The following is a 23,360-nucleotide window of genomic DNA, read 5'->3' as shown; positions in this document are numbered from 1 at the left end:
TCAAAGAAGGGGTCCAAACATGGTGTGGGAAACACTGTCCAAAGACATAATCAATCTCCAACTTAAAGCCTTAAGACAGTTGTCTTCAAACGTTTTTGATCATGCATCTCCAAAATATGCATATTTATTTAAATTATATATATGATTATTGTACATCACATATATCATTTACAACAAAAATATATTCAATGATTAGATGAGATCTTAAGATGATGAGATAAACATGAAATAAATACATTTTAAATAATTTTTACTTTATTGGTAAAAAAAACTTTTCTCTCATCAAAAATATTATTAATGATTTTTAGTGACAGCAATGGGTCTGAATATGCTTCATTATCTTTTAAAATCTTAGTTTAACATAACTTTGTTGAAATTCATCTAGCAAATTTCTATCTTCCCTGATGTCAATCATTCTAACAAATTAATCAGATGATACTACATTTATGTGTGTATATGTAAATATATATATATTTATATTTAGGCATACACTATATGTGGAGAGAAAAATAAGAGAGACAGAAACAGAGACAGGATAGATGACTGAAAATGGGCTTAAATCCCACAGAAACTCTCCATTTGGAAGCTTTTTAAACAGGTTAGAAAATTCTGTTTCCAAAGGTTTTTTTTTTTTTGTTAAGGATAAGAGTTTTTACAGGTGATACACATTGTTTTTGGAAACAAAAGTTTAGTTTTTAAAAACCTTGTTAACCATGATGGCTTCATACTATCAGTAGCTAATATCTAAAGATATAATATACACTTAAGGGTTTGTGGCTGATGATAGTAGATAAGTCCCTATTTCAAATAATCTTGATAATTTCTAATTTGGGGTCAACTTCTGGTAAGATCTTGAGTATTGTCACCAATCTTCTTATAATGTAGCTGATGAAAAGACTGTACTATAAAGCGTTGTTCAAAGTTCCCTTAACTTGCAGAACCCTAAAAAGCAACCTAGGCTTTTAAGCACTGTGATCAGAATCCTCTTCAAATCAGACCTCACAAGCCCCAATGTTTATTTTTACTAGTTGGCCAAAAGAAACAGTTCAAATAAGTTATTTCTAGAGGTGCCTGGAACTAGGCAGAGATACCCTGATAAATATTTACAACCAGTTCTCTCCTACAAAAAAGTACACAAAACATACTTTTCATTTTCATCTGTGATATTAACATTTTCTCCATTGCTTTCTAAGTCTACACAATCAACAAAACAATAAATTAAGTCCTGATTTGTACCATTTGCCAATTTGCTCACACTGCAAATTTAACAATCGAATGCCTAGTCGGGTCAAGCTGGCTCTAGTACTGGCTCTAGTCAAGTCACATGCCACACAAGTTGCCCATCTTTCATTTTACAGTTCAATCATATGTTACTTCCCTTCATGCATTCTAGGGGCTTGTCAAAATAGCACTCTTGCTATTCCTCACACCCATTTCTGTGCCATCTTGAAGGCTTGACCCTATTATGTCTGAAAAAGAAGGGGACATGGGCCCATAGATGAGATGACATGGCAACTAGTCAGGAAAGCAGCCATGGAGAAGACAAGGGGACGGAAGAACTAGACTGCATGATTTGGGACTCAGAGCAATTCCTATCATGTAGCACTACTTCTCCCTAGTATTATTTCCCTCACAAACTGAAGAGTGGGGCACAAATAGAACAAAAAACAGGAGATGATGGAGCAAGATCTATATGGGAAATAACATAGAAACTGGCTAGAATAGGAAGCTGAAACACACTACTCAGAAGCTTTAACTCTAAGAAGAAAAAAAGATTAAAGCAGGAATAAATCCTAGAAATTAGAAAATAAAACTTTGGAATAAATAAGAAGGAAAAGAATGAAGAGAAGAAATCAAAGAAAATTTCTTAGGAAAATATGCAAGAGAAAAAAAGAAATTGTAGAAATTTTGAATTAATCACATAATTGAGAAGGTAAAGAAAATGGACAAAAGAAGGGAAATAACTAAATAAATTTTAAAATTAACAATTTAAGTAAAAAAAAAGAAAACAGGAAAGAGGAAATGTGGGAGACAGAGGAGAAGAGAGCCTGTGTGAATAGAGCTGCAGTTTAAGCAAAGGAGTTTAAGCAAAACTAATCTCAGTGACAAAAAGTATTCACTTAAAAGAAGGGAATAGTTCCTAGCAATACTACTACTGAGTCTGTATCCCAAAGAGATCCAAAAAAAGGGGGGAAAGACCTATTTGTACAAAAGGATTTATAGCAGCTCTTTTTGTAGTGGCAAAAAATTGGAAATCGAGGGGATGCCCATCAATTGGGAAACAGCTGAACAAGTTGTGGTATGTAATTCTAATGGAATATTACTGTGCTCTAAGAAGTGATGAGCAGGATGATTTCAGAAAAACCTGGAAAGATTTATATGAACTGATGCAAGGTGAAATGAGTAGAATGAAGACAACATTGTACACAGTAACAAGAATACTACACAATGATCAACTGTGAATGACTTCACTCTTCTCAGCAATACAATAAAATAGAATACCAAAGGGCTCATGATGGAAAATTCTATTCACATCTATTGAAAGAACTGATGGGAGTCTGAACACAGACCGAAGTCCACTGTTTTTCACGTGTGTGTGTGTGTGTGTGTTTCATTACACGACCAATATAGAAATGTTTTGCATGATTGCACATGTGTACCCTATATCAAATTGCTTGCTATCTCAGGAAAGGGGGAGGAGAGGAAGGGAGGGAAAGAATTTGGAATTAAAATTTCTTTTTAAAACTGAATGTTAAAAATTGATAAATCAAGGGAAATATAAACTTAACTCTCATACATTTAAATGAGAATGTACTAAATATTCCAAGAAAATGAGAGTGGCAAAATGGGTATAAAAACAAAACTCCTTAATCTGTTCTTTATAAGAAATAAATATAAAAGGCAAAATCACAAATATAATGAAAATAAGAAGCTGGGACAAGATTCTTTGTCAAATAAATCCTAAAGAACAAAGAGTTGTAATCATATTATTAGACAAAGCAAAATAAAAGATCACAATGCTGAAAGATTATCAAGGAAATTATATTGCATTTAAAGGAACTACAAATCCTGAAACCAATATCAATGTTAAACATATTTGTACTACTATATTCATAAAGAAGAGTTAACTAATCTGCAAAGACACAGATGTTAACACAAAAATAGTATTTAATGTTCCTCTCTCGGAGCTAGACGAATCAAGGAGTAAGATGAATAAAAGGGATACTATAGATCTGAACAAACTGATGGAAAATACAGAAATAAAAGATTTATACACATTAAAGAATACATATTATATATTAAAGACCATAACAGCAGGTAGGTGGGGCAGTGGATAGAGCACTGGACCTAGAGTCAAAAATACCCGAGTTCAAACCCAGCCTCTGACACTTAAAAGTTGTGTGACCCTGGACAAGTCACTTAACACCTCAGTCTCCTCAGCTGTTTAGCATGATAATAACAACACCTACTCACAAGCCTGTTGTGAAGATCAAATGAGACATTATTTATAAAGCCTTTTGCAAACCTTAAAGTGCTATATAAAAGCTAGTTATTATTATTACCAATATACATGTTTACCAGAATTACATGGTACACCTTTACAAAAATATATCATGTATTAAAACACAAGGAAATGGTAAATAAATGTAACAAAGAAGAAATATTAAACCCATTTATAATGAAAATAAGAAGCTATATATACAGACTATAATGCAATAAAAATACTAATTAATTCAGAGATTACAAGAAAAACCAAAAGATCTAAATGTAGATTTAAAAAAGAAATCCTAAAGAGTGAGTCAAAGAATGAACAACAATCAAATAATAGCTGTATATATGAAAAACAATAAAAATAATGAAGCATACTAAAATTTCTGAGATATAATACAGCTCAAGCATTCCTCAGAGGAAAAATTATAAGTAACTCTAAAAACATCCAATCGAAAAAAGATAGTTAGCTAATTGAATATTAAAATGAGAAAATCAGAAAATGAACAAACAAATCCAAAATAAACACAAAGAAAAAATCCTGAAAATAAGTAAACTGAAAACCAAAAAACTATATAAATGAGAAACAAAAGTAAAAGCTGATCCTTTGAAAATACTAAAAAAAAAAGTTGATAAAATTTAGCCAAATTGTTTTTAAAAAAGTACAAGGAAATCAAATCAACAAAATAAAAATTGAATAGGATGAAATCACAATAAAGTAGAAATAAAAAGGATTGTCAGAACCAATTATACATTATTATAGGCCAACAAAACTGAGAATTCAAAAGAGGATTATGTACAAAAATCTAAAATATCCAATTTAACAGAAAACTCTCCCCCTCAAAATCTTAAATAATACAATCTCCAAAAAGAAAGAAGAAATTGCAGTAGCTATAAAGAAACTACTAAAGGACTAAGGGAAAAAGTCTCTGATTCATATGGATTTACAAAAAATATTCTATAAAACTTTTCAAGTAAACATCTATACTATATATTCTCCAAAGCTGAGAAAGAACTCTACTGAATAAATGTAGTCCTAATACCAGGACAAGATAAAGCAAAGAAAGAGAACTATAAACTACTATCATTAAATGAATATATTCAAATTTTATTTTTGAATATTTATGAACTTATGAATATTTATAAACATATTCAAAAATTTTACATAAAATCCTGGCTAAAGGACTCCAGACTACAGTAAATTATCTGTTATACCAAAATTCTGGCTAAAAGACTAAAACAAATTATACAAATTATACCAAAATCATTTCTTATGATCCAAGCTAGACTCACATCAGGGATGTTCAGAAAATCTTATGCAGTCACCAAAGAAATTAACAGCAGAAAATTAACTGATTCAGATTTCATTTTTATACCAATCAAACTACCAACAAGTCTTTACAGAGTTCTGACCAAAATGGCAAAATTCAACAGGCGGGACAATGTATTTAGAAGACCATGAGATATAATGGGGGAAAAGTAGTTATAAAGGATAAATAGCACTTGCAGACCTTGAACTATGTTATAAAAGCAGTAATTGTTTAAACCAGTGTTACCAAACTGAAATAGAAATGCGGGCCACTAAATTGTACGTAAAAATCCCCATCACCTCATATTGACTTAAAAAACTACATATTAACATTATTTATATTCTACTGTACTTCCATTTATTTTGTTAAATCTTTCCCAATTACATTTTAATCTGGTTCAGGTAGAACTCAGACTAACACTCCCAGGCCAAGTGTTTAACACCTCTAATTTAAACTATTTGGTACTGGTTAAAAAATAGGAAAAAATATTTTTAAAAAGTATCCAGTAGATCAGGATAGACAAGGCATAATAAAATATAACTCAATAATCCAATATTCAATAAACTCAAATATATAAATTATATAAGAAAGAAGGCTTTATCTTCCAATCTGGGAGACTATCTAGACCAATACCTTAGCCCACATACACAAAATGTTGTCACACTAGAAACTCAAAATGGATATATGATGGGAATATTAAAGAACTTATCACAAAAAATTAGAAGAGAACTAGATCAGTTACCTTTCATAGCTATGGCTAGGGGGTGAATTTTTAACTAAACAAGAGATGAAGGCAATTACAAAAGCTATAGATGAAATTTCATTAAAAATAAAAGCTTGAATGATTTGATAAAATAGCATAGTAATAACAGATAATAATAATAATAATAATAAGTAAAAACAGAACATCCCCCTCACAAAGTTGGACCTCACTCTCCCTCAAAACAGCCCCCAAACATAGGTATCGAGTGTCGCATGCTCATGGGGACATGTATTCCAGTGGGAAACCCAAGGGGAAAAGCACACAAATAGGAAACATGGTGCCAGGGTACCAAGGTGGAAGGAGAGATCACAGTATCTCCTGATGAAAGAATTCCACTGCTCTCTGATGACTCTTGTTTCTTGCAATCCATTCTTTCCTTGCTCCAGGCAGTCTTCAGCGATCAAGTTATCTTTAGGACTACCTACCATCTCAGGGAGGAGGTTGGGGCTAGAAAGTCTCTCCCCAACAGAAAACTCAGTTCACAGTCCAATGGGTGATGCTGTGATGAGTAAGCCTTTTTTCTAGGCAGAGGAAAGCTACGGATCTTTTAGCCAATGGCTGTAAAACCTGATGCCAGCATGCCTCAAAAACAGGACTTTCATAGAGCGTGACCATTAGGAGCTAAGCCATTCAAACTCTGAATTCTCCAGAACTACGCAGCCTCTTCATCATGTATGTTTTCTGCCCTGCCACAAAACTCATACCGCATTCCTGCCTTTCTGCCTCTTGATCTGAGAGCTAGAATCAAATATAAGCAAGACTACAATTACCTCTGAAAGGATGCGAATGCCTTCATCTATCATTCTATTTACCATCCCTATGACTTCCCAAACCAAAACTCTCTTGCCTGACCACCACTCCCTTAAACGTTGTTTCCCCCATTAGAATGTAAGCTCCTTGAGAGTAGAGACCACCTCACTTTTATATTTGTATCCCTAGCACTTACCACACACAGTGTTTGGCACAGAGTAAATGCTTATTTTTTTCACAAACTTATTCATTCAGATGTTCAGGCTAAGATCACATCTGTTGTTCAATGATTCTCTTTTTTCCATGGTTTCCTCTGACTCCCTCAATTCAATTCTCATCTGACTTGTGGTCAGAAATCACTTTAATTTTCACTATTTATCATGCTCCGTTGTACGTGGCAAGCTGAGTTAGCTGCCAGTTTCAATACCAAGAATTAGTTTTTGTACTAGCTGACCTCCATGACACAAACTCCTTTTTTCAAGCCACTTCTATATGTTCTTCCTCCCATACTACCTTATACTTATTATCTATGATATGTATTCCTATAGATACATACATGAATTTGTTTAATCAACTAGGATGCAAGCTCCACAGTAGCAGATTATTTCAGTCTTTGTACCTTTACCTCCATCACCTAGCACATACTCTCTTAATATCTTGTATGTACCTAATTATTTACCATGTGTCTCCCCCATTAGAACATAAGCTCTTTGAGAGAAGAGACAGTTTTTGCAAAAGTGTGTCTGGTACACAGTTAAGTGTTTAATAAATGTTCATTGTCTTCACTTGATTAGGTTAGCTAAATGCCTGAACGTAGGAGGCCCTCAATAAATGCTAACTGATTCATTTATTGATTAATCATTGATCAGGAATAGCAAAAGGTGTCTGAACAAAATTTTATATTTTTGTCTGTTTCACAAATCTTAAAATTTCATCACCTGATGACCAACCCGATGATAGAGGACACAGACTATCACCAATTTCCACATTCAAACCACTGGCACAGTCTGGGTTCTCAAGCCCTAAAAAGGCCATTTATAAAGACTTTCAAGGAGTATACTTTGAGAGCATTAATAATATCTGCATCTCCTTTATTGCATTCAAATTTTTAATTATTTATCTTTTGATGTTTCTGTGACCCTTTGTAAATTATTTCCATTTCAAAAACTAAAATATAGGAATGATCTGATTTGCACTTAATTTTTTAAAACCACATGGCCACAAATTTTTTTTTCTTCTGCCTAAATTCAGAAGCTTCTCATAAAATCAAAATACCAATTAAGTATTAGTGGCCAGGGTCCCAGGAAACAAATTCCACAATCAATCTTATTGAAAATACTTTTGACAGTTTTGTTGAAAATGCTTTAATAATTTCATTTGAATGTACAAAGAGAGATGATTTTCACCTACATAAAACTGAAATGGTATATTAACTTTGGATAAAAGCTTAATTCATTAATAGGACTTTAAAAAATATTTTCAGAGAAGCTAACATTTTTATTAGTCAATCAAGCAAGCATTTATTAAGCACCTACGACGTGCCAAAAGGGTACAGTAAGGACAAATGGGGAGCTGAAGAGAATCCCCATCAAATGTTAGAGGCCAAGCTCATCCGGCCAAAGCAGCAAAGAGGAGCAGAACTAGGGAGAGGCTCCAGCTGCCAAGAGGGCAGGCCAGGATCAGTGGGAGGTGGTTTCATCAAGGGGAGTAGGGGAGTGGCAGCTCCAGAAGCCCAGAGTGCTCCCAAAGGGAGGGCACGGAGATAACATTCAGGGTTTCACTTACAATGAATAGAAAAGGGGAAAAATGTTTCTTAAGGTCAGAGAATTTGGACCATTACAGGCATCCAGAAACTGTGATAAGTAACTGGCTACCACAAATGCCAGAAATTAAGGGAACAGTTGTAACAACTACTTTGTGACCCCATCATAACTTCAGGATTCATCCCTATCTTTCCCTCTGAGAGTCCCACCATTCAGAAGAAGGAATTTTGCTCATTTTCACAGAAAGACTAAAAATGCCACCAGGCAACAGCAGGAGCAACCAGGCCTAGGTGAAAACCTACAAAGTTTACAACAGCACATTTCTAAGCCCTTTCCACAAACACCAACAAGTTATTCCTCCTTCTTCCTAAAAAGAGGTACAGTACTACATAAGACAGGGTGCAAAATAAAATGACCAACATTGTTAATCTCAGGTGACATTCCCAAGAAAAACAGGCAGCCCAAGAATTACATACATACCTGCTAACACGGGGTTCTTAACCTTTTTTTTGTATCAGAGATCCTAACCCTTTGGTAATCTGGTGAAACCTGTAGACCCTTTCTCTGAATAAGGTGTTTAAATGCATAAAAAAATACATAGGATTAAAAAGGGAAACGGCAATATTAAAAATAAAGATGTGATTTTTTTTTCCTAACCAACTTTACAGTTCCCCTGAAATCTAACCATGAACTAGCCGTGAACTCCTTTAGGGTCCTCAGATACCAAGTTACCTTTCTGCTGAAGAATCAGGTGAAGTTGCAGATATAGGGATGAGAGGAAGAGGAAAAGATGAAACAGAAAAGGAGGGTATCAGTAGTACATAAAGTTGTCCAGAAAAATAACTGAGAGAAATGGCAATATCACAGCCTTCCTAAAAATAAAAAATGTTTAAGTATTACACTAAAATGTCAAGATATAGCTTGTGTGTGTGTGTGTATATAGATATATATATGTGTATATATATATATATGGAAAGAACTAATTACTGGTAAGTTATAATTTGGAATAAAAATTATTATGTCCCTCTCTATAGTTCTACTTTCTTTCTGAATATCCTACAATATCTTTAAAAAAAGAACACTTTATGGATGGATATTCTTACCTACCATCTAATTCTACTAACATAACTAACACCAATGAATGGAAAATGTTCCACAGCTAAGTTTGGGTGGAAATTTCTTTTAAAAGATGTCAAACACAGAGGCAATGTAGAATAATGAACACACCACTGGGATTGGTGGCAGGAAGAACCATGTTCAAATCTTGCTCTGTGCCACTTACTTGCTATGATCACGAGAAAATCTTTTAACCTTTCTATGTGCCTCAGAGTTTCTCACAGGAAATCACAGATCTTTCCCGTACTTTGCTGGATAATAATTTTAACCGACACACACACACACACACACACACACACACACACGCACACACACACACACCCCCCACACCCCCTCTCATTTCTCTAGTCTTCTGGAACTCTTGACCAGTGTTAGAGAAAGGTAGGAAAGAAACCTACTCAAAGACATCAGGTCTCTAGTCTCTACTAAGGGAACCAACAGGAAGGCAAATCTAATTTACCTACTCCTTAGAACTCCGACAATATGATAATAAAAAAATAACCCACAATTATTCAAGTATTTTTCATACTTGCCAAAGAATGGTTATTCTCTTAACAGCCAAAATGAAACTGGTCTGGTAGAAAGAGTACTGGATTTAGACTCAGGAGGCTGGGTTCAAATCCCATCTCTACCACTGTATGGCACCAGGGAACTCACAAACTCTTTGCCCCTTAATGCCATCATGTGTACAATAAGGAAATTAGAGCAGGAAATCTTTGAGATGCCTTCTATCCCAAATGACTTCAAGAACACAGAAGTGATTTTCTTTCCCAGTGCAGCTCCAATCTAAGCTGGTAAGAGGAATAAAATTGCTTTGAACATAGAAATCACTTGATCCGTATTTACTTAATCTAATAAAATTTACCAGATATCATCTAAAACCAAGTGTTAGATAAATTTATTTAACCATTCTCTGTGAGGGACTGTCTGGCCTGTACAATTCTCCCCATAAAAGTTCTCCTCATTATTTCCCTACTAAGAATTAAGAATATTTTAAAACCAATACCATGCACAGTTTTAAAGAACCAGTCATTATGCCCAAAAGGCTATAAAACTGTGCCATCCCCTTTGATCCAGCAATACCATAGCACGATCTATATCCCAATAAGAGCCAAAAAAAGGGGGAAAGACTTATTTGTACAAAAATTTTTATAGCAGGTTTTTTTTTATGGTGACTGAGAATTGGAAGTCAAAGGGCTGCCCATTATTTGGGGAATGGCTAAACAAGCTGTGGTATGTGACTGTGATGGAATATTATTATGCTATAAGAAATGACAAGTAGGATGATTTCAGAAAAACCTGGACTTACATGAATTGATGCATAGTGAAGTGAACAGAACCAGGAGAACTTTGTACACAGTAACAGCAATACTGTTTGATGAAGAACTGTGAATGACATAGCTACTCCCAGAAATACAATGATCCAAGACAATCCCGAAAGTCTAATGATGAAATATGCTATCTGCCTCCAGAGAAACAGCTTAATATTGATTGAATACAGACTGAAACATGCTATTTTTCACTTTCTTTCATCTTCTTCTTGTATTTAAGTCTTCTTGTACAAAATGACTAATATGGAAATGTGTTACATAATTACACATGTATAACCTATATCTGATTACTTACAATCACAGGGAGGGAGGAGGGGAGGGAGAGAATTTGGAATTCAAAATAAAATAAATTTGGAACTCGAAATAAAAATGTTAAAAAAAATTTTTTAAAAGAAACAGTCATACCTAGGAGATGAGATACTTGACAATCAGTAAGTGACCTCTGAATTTTTTCTATGTTAAATAAGGTGCTGCATTAACAACATCAATCCAATTAAAGCATACTATTTTCAATTTATTTTTCTTCGTGGTGTTTTCTTTTTGTTCTGTTTCTTCTTTCACAACATGACTAAGATGGAAATGTTTTACAAGACTGCACATGTATAACCTATATCAAACTACTTGCCATTTTAGGAAGGGGGGAAGGAAAGAGGGAGGGAAGGGAGGAAGAAAATTTGGAACTCAAAATTTTATATAAAAATTAATATTAAAATTGTCTTTACATGTAATTGGAAAAAATAAAATACTATCTATATCTATGGGGGGGGGGAATCAACCCTCATATGGTTTCCATTCCCAAATGAACTCTCTACAAATTTTATCTCACTTTTTGGCTCCCATTGTGGATGTTCATGTCTCAACTTTGCTCACCTCTTAACAAAACCTAAAAATTATCAATCTCCTACAACTGGCTGATGTAGCAAATGGTGGCAAATAGGACCAGCTGGGTGGCACGGTGGATGGAGTGCCCAACCTAAAGTCAAGTTCAAATCCAGCCTCAGACACTTACTAGCTGCATGACCCTGGGCAAGTCATTTCACCCTGTTTGCCTCAGTTTCATCATCTGTAAAATGAGCTGGAGAAAGACACGGCAAACCACTCCAATATCTTTGCCAAGAAAATCCCAAATGGGGTCATGAAGAGTTAGACACGACTGAAATGACTAAACAACAACAAAGGGGCAGCTAGGTGATGCAGTGTATAGAGCGGTGGGCTGGGAATTAAAGGAAGAACTGAGTTCAAATCCAGTCTCAGGCACTAGTTGTGTGACTTTGGACAAGTCACAACGTTTCTGAGCCTCAGTTTCAGCTGTAAGATGAATGGGTTATCCTCAGTGGGGTCCCTTCCAGCTCTAAATATATAACCCTAAGGTCCCCTCTTTGGGGCTCCTCCATGTGGATTGCACTCTGGCTAACAGAAGAGAATGGAGATCACTTCCTTATAGAGATCCTTCTCTACCTGAGCTAGCTATTATAAAACTCTCTTTCTGAAACCAAAGGATATAATCGCCCTAAAAACCCTCAAGGTCCTTTGGCTCCTGAAGGAAGAAGAGAATCTGGTCACCCTCGTTTGACCTTGAACTTTCTATCTTGCTCCCACGCCTCCTGTGTGTAACTTTCCCTATCACTGCCTCTGAAATGCTCTGTCAGAATTCATGTTTACTTTGAGAATTTCATCTCCCCTAGAAACGCTCTTCTAAATGCCCTTTGCAACTCTGATGTCACCCACCCCAACACTCTCTTCCTCCACCAGCAAGATCCAGAGTACATTAGGTGTTCAGACATTTCAGTCACATCCAACTCTTCACGACCCCATCTGGGGTTTTCTTGGCAAAGCTACTAGAATGGTTTGCCATTTCCTTCTCCAGCTCATTTTACAGATGAGGAAACTGAGGCAAGTAGTGACTTGCTCAGGGTCCCACAGCTAGTAAGTGTTTGAGGCCGAATTTGAACTCAGGAAAATGAGTCTCCAAGATGGGCATTCTATCCACTGTACCTCCTAGCCACCCTAAAGTATATTAGGATGGTCCCTCACTTTCTATTCCTGACCTAACTGAATGCATCCTCACCTAAATATTTTGCAAAGATGCAATTTTATTTATCATTAGTTTAATCTACAGTAATCAAGACAGCTAGGTAGCACTGTGAATTAAAAGTGCTGGATCTGGAGTCAGGAAGATCTGAGTTCAAATCCAGCCTGAAACACTCACTGTCATCTTGGGAAAGTTACTTAACTGATGCTTACCTCAGTTTCCTCAACTGTAAAATGAGGATCATAATGTTATCTACCTCCCGAAGCTGTTGTGAGGATCAAATGAGATATTGTAAAGAATTTATATCGTAATTATTGTTATTGGAGTCACTGGAGACCATGTGACTACCTAGTGACCACTGGATTACACTGGAAACCAAAGTAAACACTGGAGACCAGTGACTACCACCCTCAGAATCACAGAACACATTAGAAAGGAAGTTTAGAGATTATCTTTTCTAGTTCAAGGCCCTCATTTTACAACTGTAAGGTTGAGAGATGGGAAAGGACTTGTCCAAGACCATACAGCTATGTAGGACACCCTGGGCTAGTCTTCTGATTACAAACCTGATGTTCTTTACACTAAACCAGGCCTTCTGCGCTCAACATTATGGAGCTGTGATGATAAAGAATAATTCTATCTAACTCTCTGGATTTGTCCTTCACATCTACCTTCCTCCTTGGCTCTTTCATTTTTCCTGGGCTAAACCCCAAAACCCTAATTTCCATGACCCCATCAAGAGCATCAAGGGTCTTCAACAAGTTGATTAAATATTGCAAACTGGTTAACTCCTATAACAATCAATAGGAAGCCACTGGAGATGACTGAGTACAGGGGAATAACATGGTCAGATCTGTGATTTAAAAAAATTACTCTGGCAGGTATATAGAAGGTGGATTGTTGTGAGGAAAAGCCTGAGGAAGGGAGACCAACTGGGAGGCCAATGCAAAGTTGAGTGGGGAGATGATGAGGCCCTAAAGTGGGGCAGCTAAGTGGTACAATGTATAGAACACTGGGCCTCAAGTCAGGAAGATTCCTCGGACACTTACTAGCTGCATGACCCTGGGCAAGTCATTTTAACCCTGTCAACCTCAGTGAGCTAGAGAAGGAAATGGCAAACCATTCAAGTAGCTCTGCTGAGAAAACCTCAGAAGGGGTCACCAAAGGTCAGACATGACTGAAAATGACTAAACGCCAACAAAAAGTGGTGGGTCCGTCTAAGTAGTAAGAGGGAAACAAATGACAGAGAAAGCGTTCTTTAGATGAAATGTTGAGGATTGGAGATAAGTCTGATGTTATGAAGACTTGAAAATTTCCATGCCTTTGCACATTATTTGATAATATTCAGTAGTTATCCTTTCTCAAATTACTAAAAACTATATACATAGTCCCTATTTCTTTGGCAGGGGGGTATACCTATTAGGGAACTTTTGTTTTTGGAGGAATAAAAGTTCTTTAATGTTATTTTATAAATGATTTTTATTCTTTTTTTTTAGATTTTTATTGATTTCTTTTGGGGTTTTGTTTACATTTACCCCTATATTCCTCTCTATCCCCTTCCCAAAGAGCCATCCCTTATAATGAAGAAAAAACTAATCAACATTTTAAAAAACTATGAAATTCTATTGTGTCCTGTACCCATGGACCCCTCACTTCTGTAAAGACGGGGAGGCAGCTATCTTCTTCTATCTCTTCTTCGGGGTGTCCTTCATTTTAAGGCTTGTATCATGATTTTGGGGGGTTTTGTAGGGCAACATTTATCCACAGCCTTTGTTTCCTCTCTCAATTTTCACCCAGTAACTAAACCTAGTTTAATGGAACCTAGGATTTGGAATATCCTTAAACCATTGTACATATTAAAGCAGTTACTCTAAGAAGTAATGCGACTATAACAAGAACAGACTTACCTATAGTACAGATGGTTGCTTCCTTCATGCCTCAAGTTTCTCCTCACCCAAGTCATCCTCCACACAAATCCCAAAGGATTTCTCTTTAGCAGATGTGACCATATTATTCAGAAAACTCCAGTGACTCCTTATTACTTCCAGGATAAAATATAAAATCCTATTTTGACTTCAAAGCCCATTACAACTTGGCCCCAAGCAATGAGAGCCAGTGTGTAGAAACTGGCACAGTTTCCTTGGCTTAATGCAATCCTCCATATGGAGGCTACCAGGTCCCCTATACAATTTCATCTTGCATTTTTTTTCTGCATGTATATGCTTTGCCTCTGCCATCAGAATGTAAACTCCTTGAGAATAGGGATTACTTCTTTTTTCTTTTTTTTTTTTTTTCGGTCCATTGCCAGAACCTATTATCATGTCTTTTAAAAGAGGCTACCAAAAGCAGGCCCTTTAAAAGAAATATAGCCAATGGGCTGGAGGCGGGGGGGGGGGGGGGGGGGGGACACTAATCCTTTTTAATGTTGCATGTAAAGTTTCCATAATTCAATTTTAGCACTTCCTTGGTATCTTAAAAATAAAAAGATCCAAACTTGGCTCCCCTCTTCTAAGCACCAACTAACGCCTACAAGGATGAGACTCAACAAAGAGATTTACCTGAAGATGTAGTTGGAGTGCTTGGGGCCTGGGTTGGGCTGCCGTTCTCAGACATCAGGCAGGAGCTGCTCCCATTATTTTCTCTCTTAACAAGCAGTTCTGCAGCACTGGGCAAGGGAATAGGATGGCTGATCCCGAGCTCCTCCTCCTGCGCCTGCTGTCTTCTCAATGCCACCTGAAAATTTGGAAAAAAGAAAGCAATTTCTAAGTACCTCCTTTTTTTTAATTTTTAGGTGAAATTACCTTTACAGACATTTTCCCTTACATTTATTTACAAAAGATTAATTTGGCCTATCTGCAACTAAGTGCCTAATACCATGCACAATTCAGACACAGTGCTAGGCTCTGCATACAGTGAAGGAAAACAATCTGTGCTCTCATGGATCTTAGATTCAACAGAGGGAAGAAAACGCATATGTACTTAAGTGAATTCAAGATAAATGAGGGTAGTCTGGGGTTAGAGACCACAGCAGCTGTGATGATCAGGAAAGGATTCACAAAGAAGAAAACATTTGAGGGGAGTTTTGAAGGCAGCAAAGATTCCAGATGGGGGGCACAGCCTGGAAAAGGGCAGGAAACGAAATGCCCTACATGAGGAATGGTAAGAAGGCCAGTATGGCTAGATGGCAAAGTGAGGGAAGGGGAATAATAATAGCTATTAGCTAACAATTATATAGCACTTACTATGTGCCAGACACCATGTTAAGCACTTTATCTCATCAGTCCTCACAACAATCCTGGGAGAAAGCTGCTATTGTTATCCCCATTTTACAGAGGAGGAAACTGAGGCAAGTTTCCACAATTTTGGGTATCTGTAACTATAGTAAGCACCTTCACAGCAGGGACTTTCATTTCTGTCTTTGTATATCCCTAGCACCCAAAACAGCACCTGGCACTCAATAGGAGCTTTATAAATGCTTATTGAATAAATTAAACTCCCTGCCCTCCTTCAGGAGGTAACTAAAATATAGTAGGGAATCCATGTACATAAATAAGTATATAAGGAAGCCTGTGATAAATGTAATAAAAAGAAATAAATGCAGTGTCAAGACTGCAGAGAAGTCAAAAAGAATAAGGACCAAGAAAAATACAATTCGTTTAGACATTTAAGTGGTCCTTGATGACCTACCTCTAAGAAAGTTAATTTCCATAGCGTGATGTGGATGGAAGCATGTGCAAGAGATTAAGAGGGGAGTGAGTTATGAAGCAAGCATGAAATGAAAAAAAAATCAAAGAAATGGGGTTGTAGCTAAAGTGCATGTCAGGGGCAAGCTAAGAATTTTTCAAATTTTGAGGCAAACAAGACAGTTGAGTGGGATAAATTGAAGATCTACTAGAAAAGGAAAGAATAAATATGGGAGCAGGGCCCTCTTAGAGTAAAGAAAAGATGAGATCAAGGGTATAGATAGAAGAAAAAACCAGCCTTTACACAGCACTTAAAAGTTTGCAAAGCCCTTTAGATATATAACCTCATAGATGTGCTCTCAAACACCCTGGGAGGTGCTATTATTATCCCCATTTTACAGATGAGGAAACTGATTGTCTCTAATCATACAGCTAGTATCTAAGGAAGGATTCAAACTGAGGTCTCCTCATGCCAAGTCAGCACTCTATCCTCTATGCCACCTAGATGCTAATAATAAGGTAAAAGAATGTAGTAAAATAACAAGGTAAAATAAAACAGTCTTCCTGTGAATAGGAGGATGAGATAGGTGTATATGCATAGAGATGTGTAGACAAGGTCAATGTCTGCTACTTGGGGTAACTTGGGGACTGACTTGAAATTTCTTGCTATGGAAGGTAATATTCACTGGTTAAAGGTAACGCTTAAAATGCAAATACATTGGGAGAATAATACATGGCACCAATCCTAATTCAAACACGGATATAAACGAATGCTATTAGAGCCTTTCTCCAGCGGTGATTTGGATAGAAGGGCACAGCCTGAAGAAAAAGGAGGAAGGAAGAAAGAAGGAGACTATACAACTGGGAAGCAGAGTTCTTTACGTCAGTTTTGCCTGGAGAGAAGGGGGTGGTCACTGGGATGCAAAATCACCTAATGAGAGAATGGGATCAGGGATAGAGGAGAGGCTTTAAATGGCAAACCACTCCAGTGTCTTTGCTAAGAAAATCCTAAATAGTGTCACAAAGAGTCAGATACAATTGAAAAATGACAAATTACCTAAGGAAAGAGATATAAAACATTTTTGTCTCATTATTTCTAGAAAATAACTTTGCTCTAGGGGCAGCAAGGTTGCACAGCAGATAGACTCAGAAGGAGCTGAGTTCAAACTTGGCCTCAGACGCTAGCAGTGTGACCCTGGTACAGTCACTTAATCCAGATTGCCTCCAAAAAAAAAAAAACCGAAAGAAAAAAAAATAATGTTGCTCTGGAATCTTCTTTCCTGAGTTATTAATAACAACATTTTTTCTTCGCTCTTAAAGTAAGGAAAGGCAGAGGGGGGTAGGGATTTGTAATCAGAGGTCCTAGATTTGATTCCCAGCTCTGCTACTTACTACCTCTGAGAGCTTAGGCAAGTCTTCATCTCTCCACACCTAAATTTCCCTATCAGTAACCAAATGACCTCCAAAGGCCAGACCTATAAACCAAAACAGACCAGTGAGCAAAAGGACAAGTACAGAATCCCAAAAAATGTAATTACCACTTGCCAGGCTATTGAGTACAAATTCAACTAGCTGATCCCTTGAGGTCCATTTCAATTCTTGGACTGTGGCTTCAGGAATTAGCTCTTTAGGCAGTCATGATGCAAAGTAGAAAAAAGCCCTAGTTATCCCCCAAACTACAATAGAAAACATGAAAAGTGCTAAAAAGTTCCTTGATTGAAAAAAATCTTCTATAATACCAGCATCAAAATGTTAAAAGGTTTTCAACCAAACTGGGAGAAAGGTCTTTGGAGATATCCAAGTCAATCAGTGCAAGACTTGACAAAGACTATTTGTCACTGCTATCCCAGCTATAGGGCTGACTTTCTATTAGTGGTCCTCTCTAGAGGTGAAAAAAATGTTTGGCTAAAATAAATCATCAAAATAGGCTCCTAAAACATAAAATTAGTATCAGGTCAAGTCCAAAGCCCTGGATGCTACAAGTAAGACACCAGGGCAAAATTATCAGGGGGGAAAAAATAAATGTGTGTATTAATAATTTCACTATTCTTGCTTTGAAAATGGAAAATATGATTTTAAATTAATGCCAAATCCTTCCAAATTTAAAATTATGGTATACTTTACAAGTCAGTAGCAATAGAAATCCAGGAATCTGATTGCAAAGAAACATTTTAATAATATAATGCTTTGCATCTGAAAAAATGCCTCATTTTATTCTCAACCTTTTGAGAATGTATCTAAGTAAAAAGACTGACCTTTAAAAGCAGGAAAGAGGACTGGTTCGACTGGTATGTTATTTTCTTAATGGAATTTTTTAAAAAGTTCAAAAATTAAGCTTTAATTGATTTGCCCATGTTTATACTTATAACTTAAACAGAGCTTCCCAGGTTAAAATGAAAAATGTGTACCCTACACATTTATTCTAAACTTTTAAGAATGTGTTCACTTTTTAAGTTTACAAAGCACTTTCGTCAAAATACAGGTAGTACAAATATATTGTCCCCATTTTACCAAAAACTATGATTTTCCCATGGTCACACAGGTTAAGTATGCAGCAGAGCTGGGATTTGTACTCAGTTCTTTTGACTCCAAATTTCACTAAGCCACCTGAGAGCAATAGGCACAAAGAGAAAACAAAAAAAAGGAAAAATCAAAATGATCAGTAAGGCACTAAAGAAAATTTGGAAGCCAGTTTAAGAAGTCTAATAAATTATAATGATTATAACTATTATTTAATTAAGAAAATGATTTACTTTAAAATTACTTAAATATACTGCTAAGGAACAGATGTTAAATTTTGGTTTACAAACTGACTACTAAACTTAACAGGGAGAATGGGGCAAAAGTTTGAAATGTTTCTATACAAAAAATAAAAAAGATCTAGGAAATTTTGTTTATGAAAAAATAACTAATATTGCAAAAAGTCCATTGAGCAACTAACTTTTTTGAAGTGGATGTAGTAAGGAAATGTACACTTTCACAAGAGATTTTTAAATGGAATTTTTAATAATTCTCACCAGCAAAAACTTTGACAGAGAAGTAAAAGTGTATTAAGAATGTAATGATGTATTGGAGACCTCCATCCAAATCCTGCTCAAACATAGCCTAGCTATGTGACCAGGAGTCTCATTTTGCCCCTCTGGGAAAAAGATGTATTATTTATCCAACATCACAGAGGTATTGTGCAGAAAACACTTTATTAAACCTTAAAATACAGAGAAATGTGAGCTGTTAGGTTAATAGTAGTAGTATATTCTTAAGCAGATTTTTAAGGATTAATCTAACAGGAAAAAAAAAAGTAGTGTAATGTTCTAGAAATCCTGAATTGTAAACCTTAGAAGAATAACTTACCCTTTTTTTTATCTAGGAAATAAACTTTCAAAAATAAAAATAGCCAACCAGTAGCCAATATTTATACAAAACATTATGGTTTAAACTTGTAAGGTTTGCGAAGTGCTTTATACAAGAATATATCATATACATTATCCATAATATGTGTTTAATACTATGTTTATTAGTTATATTTACATGCTGTTATATTAACTACATTGTACATGCTATATTAATGTATTGCTTTATATATGTATTATATACATTATGTATAATATATTTATATACTGTATGCATGTATGCAATATATTTCTATACTGTGCATTTATACATTATATGCATATCTAATATATAGATATATGTTACATTGACTATATCTAACATTATATCCAATATTTATATATAATTATATATTATTTCATTTGATGTTTAACAGTCTACTATCTAACATCTTACAATGCAATTTTGCTAATTTTATTTAAAACTAAGCAAATTTATTATGAAATGTTAAATCTTCATAAACAATATTGGAGACCTATTTTGAGAAATTATAAACTCTATAGATTAAATGCTATGCTCCCCACAATATATATTTTAAGATATATAAGTAAAGATCTGTAATATTGTTTCTATCTACAAAAAACTCTTTAAAACCTAAAAAATGCTTTAAGGGAACCATTTCGATATATTTCGGTATATTCGAATATTCAGTATATTCTTTTCAATTAATTGAGGTTAACTAAGAGATATCAGGGAAAAAAAATCATAATCTACTTCCATTACTTGAGTGGCGTCCTGTTATCTTTTAAAAAAATACTATGAAAATGCACCAAAAAAACTGTAGTAACTACCTTTGAAATAAAATAAAAATACAAAATCAAAGGCATAAAAGTGTGTCACCTTTTTATCACTTTATTCTTTTACTACTAAATTTCAAAAATTAACATTTAAAACCAATTCCAATGAAGGATATTTACAAGTCTATAATCAAAAGTAGCAATGTTTGTAAATACTTCTTTTCAATCTTTAGAGTAAAAAAATATCCTTTAAAAAGTGAAACACAAACCAGGTGGAAAGAATGTATTTTTCTTTAGTAAATATAAATACAGCCTCTTTTCCTGATGACAAGGAAGACGTCTTTCAACAGATTTTAAATTTCTAAGCAGATTTTAAAACTTTTTTCCCTAAAACACCTAAAAATCCTTTAGGCAAATATGGATTTATTTTTAAAAATTGGACTTAAAAATAAATTATTATATTTTGCTTAATTGTACTTAGGTGATACAGAGGTTCTTTTTTCCCCCAGTGGAAAAATAGGGAGGGAAATAGGGAGGGGTGGGGGAATGAAAGCTTGATAATTGGAAAAAATAAAATAAAATAGTAAAGTTTTGGCATGTCAAAGAAAGCCTAATAAAACTACCTTTCCACGTGAATCATATTGCATATTGGAGGGGGAAAGCACTGCATTCATTCCAAGACCAAACAAAAACAAAGAAAAAAGCAAAACCCACTCTTCTCCTGGCTATTGCAAAAACGAATACACCACCAACTTTAGCTTTTACTAAGAATTACTCATATTCCCCCCCCCCTCCACCCCCTTCCCTAGTTCTCCACCTCCCCTTGCACATGCATGCGCCAAGCATGTCTCTCCCTTAGCGGTTTTCGGCGTTTCTTAGCCTTTCCCAGGTGATCCACCCGGGATTTGGGGAAGTCAAAGGGATCCGCGGAGCCCCCCCTTGGGAGTGTGCGCGTGTGTGTCCAGCTGCCGACTTGACCAATGCTGGGAAGGGGGACCAGGTATGTACTAATACTAGGCGCTTTAATTTTTTTTAAATTAGTTTATTTTTAGTTTTCAACATTCACTTCCATAAGCTTTTCAGTTTTCCATTTTCTCCCCCTCCTCCCCCCAGAACGGCGCGCAATCCCATAGAGGCACTACATATACATTGATATTAAACATATTTTCACATTAGTCATGCTGCTGAGCGCTTTAATTAAAATCCAGTTTTGGCTCCTCCCCCAAGTAGAGACACCCCCCCCAAAAAATAAGGTTTCTCCCCAAACCAATGAAATGAAGGGGCAACAAAAGGTAGCCTCTGAGTTTGACGTCTTCTCCCAAAGATAAAATAAAAATAGAAATAAAGAATGGGAGAGAAGGAAATTGATTAAAGGAGAAGGATGAAAAAAGGAAAGAGGAGAAAGTAAAGGGGGAGAAGGGAGAAAGAGAAGGGAAGCGAAGAAAAAGGAATCAAGAGAAGAATGAAAAGAAAGAGGGAAGAGAAGGAAAAAGGAAGAGGAAGGGAAGAAAAAAGGAGAAAGGGAAGAGAAGGGAAGAGGAAGAGGAGGGGGGAAGAGAAGGGAAGAAAAAAAGGAGAAAGGGAAGAGAAGGGAAAAGGAAGAGGAAAAGAAGCAAAAGGAGAAGGGAAGAGAAAGAGAAGGAAAAGGGAAGAGAAGTAAAAGAAAGGAGGAGAAGAGGAGAGCAGAGACGGCGGCGGGCCCTCGCGCCCGGAGAGGCCCCCCGCCGCGCGCCCGGGCTCCCCGACGCCCGCCCGGCCCCGCCCGGCCCGCTCACCTGGGCCGCCATGACCCGCTGCCTCTCGGCGATCAGGTTGCACTTCTTGCACTGGCAGTCCCGCCACATGCAGAAGCGCTTGTGCCCCTTCAGGGGGGACGCGTAGCCGTGGTTCCTGCATCGCGCGCACTTGGGCAGGCGCGGGGACTTCTTCCCCGCTGCCCCCGACGGCCCTAAGCCGCCCGAGCCCGAGCCGGAGCCCGAGCCGCCGCCGCTGCCCCCGGCCCCGCCGCCGCTGCTGCCGCTGCCTCCGGCCACCCCTAGCATGGCACCTGCGCCCTTCCCGAAGCCCCCGGCCTTGCCCCCGGGCCCAGGGTGCCCGTCGGACGACGTCGAGGGCTTGCTGTAGGAATCCTCGTTGGGCATGTCTCCACGATTGGGAGATCCCTCCCCTGAATCAGAAGGAGGATCAGAAGTCACCCCAAGATCTCCTTTACGCTCCGTCGCAAAGCGGAGCGCAGGAGACCTGCGGCCTCGGTTGAGCCCCGAGGCGAGGCGTGGGAGCAGCAGGAGCAGCGGCCGAGCGCGATGCGATGCGACCCCGAGCTGCAGCAGGGAGCGTGTGAGGGCGTGTGAGCCCTCTGGCGCTTTTCTAGCCTTTCTCTCTCCCCACCCCCACCTTCCTCTCCCCCACCACTTTTTTTTTTTTCCTTTGGCGCGCTTGGCCAGGAACTTTTGGATACTTTTTCAGAACGTTCCCGGGACAGCTAGAGGCGAGAGGGCACGCGGGAGCCCCGCCCCGCCAACTCTTATCCCACGCAGCAACTTGGGCAGCTCAGGACCCTGAGGGCAGAAAAGCTACTGTCTCTGCAACCTCGTCTTTTCCCTCCCTAGCCCAGGACCACAGTTCCCTCCCTCTTTTCCCGGGAGCACAGATATGCACGGCCGTCCTTTCTCGCCTGGGGTTCCCAGTGCAAATATGAGAAAAGGAGGTGTAAAGAGAGTGGGCATTGCATGACCGTTTCAGGAATTAAGGGCAGTGGGGGTGGGGAGGGGGGACCGAATTCACACCCTCAACCCCATAGACTGGGGCCACTTGATGAATGGTTGCGAAAGTAATCTACCAGAGTTACCTTCTTCATCCTGTCACACGCATCCTCAGCCTTTTTTTTTTAAAAAAAAAAAAATGTTTTTAATGGAAAATCCAAATTCCCATAGCCCGACCGTCAGAGTGCTCTGCCATATCGATTCCTCTTGTATTATTATCAATGCCATTTGCTC

General features: G+C 37.2%; 1 protein-coding gene across 2 annotated transcripts in view; it reads right to left on the bottom strand.

Annotated features, from left to right (window-relative positions):
• The window catches only part of DMRT1 (doublesex and mab-3 related transcription factor 1), a 140,052-nt gene extending 117,547 nt beyond the window's left edge, over positions 1-22,505 (bottom strand). Inside the window, exons 1-3 of one of the 2 annotated variants that reach the window (XM_027839728.1) lie at positions 22,140-22,505; positions 15,141-15,287; positions 14,915-14,963 (exon numbers count right to left, since the gene is read on the bottom strand). In XM_027839728.1, the coding sequence (XP_027695529.1) occupies positions 14,915-14,963; positions 15,141-15,287; positions 22,140-22,505 (562 nt within the window). Of the gene's footprint in view, positions 1-14,914; positions 14,964-15,112; positions 15,288-22,139 lie in introns of both variants that reach the window. The other variant, XM_027839729.1, reaches the window with a different exon arrangement.
• Positions 22,506-23,360: the final 855 nt, after the last annotated feature.

The sequence above is a fragment of the Vombatus ursinus genome, unplaced genomic scaffold, assembly GCF_900497805.2.
Source record: "Vombatus ursinus unplaced genomic scaffold, bare-nosed wombat genome assembly UNPS02014832.1, whole genome shotgun sequence".
Taxonomy (NCBI): domain Eukaryota; kingdom Metazoa; phylum Chordata; class Mammalia; order Diprotodontia; family Vombatidae; genus Vombatus; species Vombatus ursinus.
The sequence above is the reverse complement of the archived record's forward strand: the minus strand, read 5'-3'. Positions and strand labels throughout refer to the sequence as shown.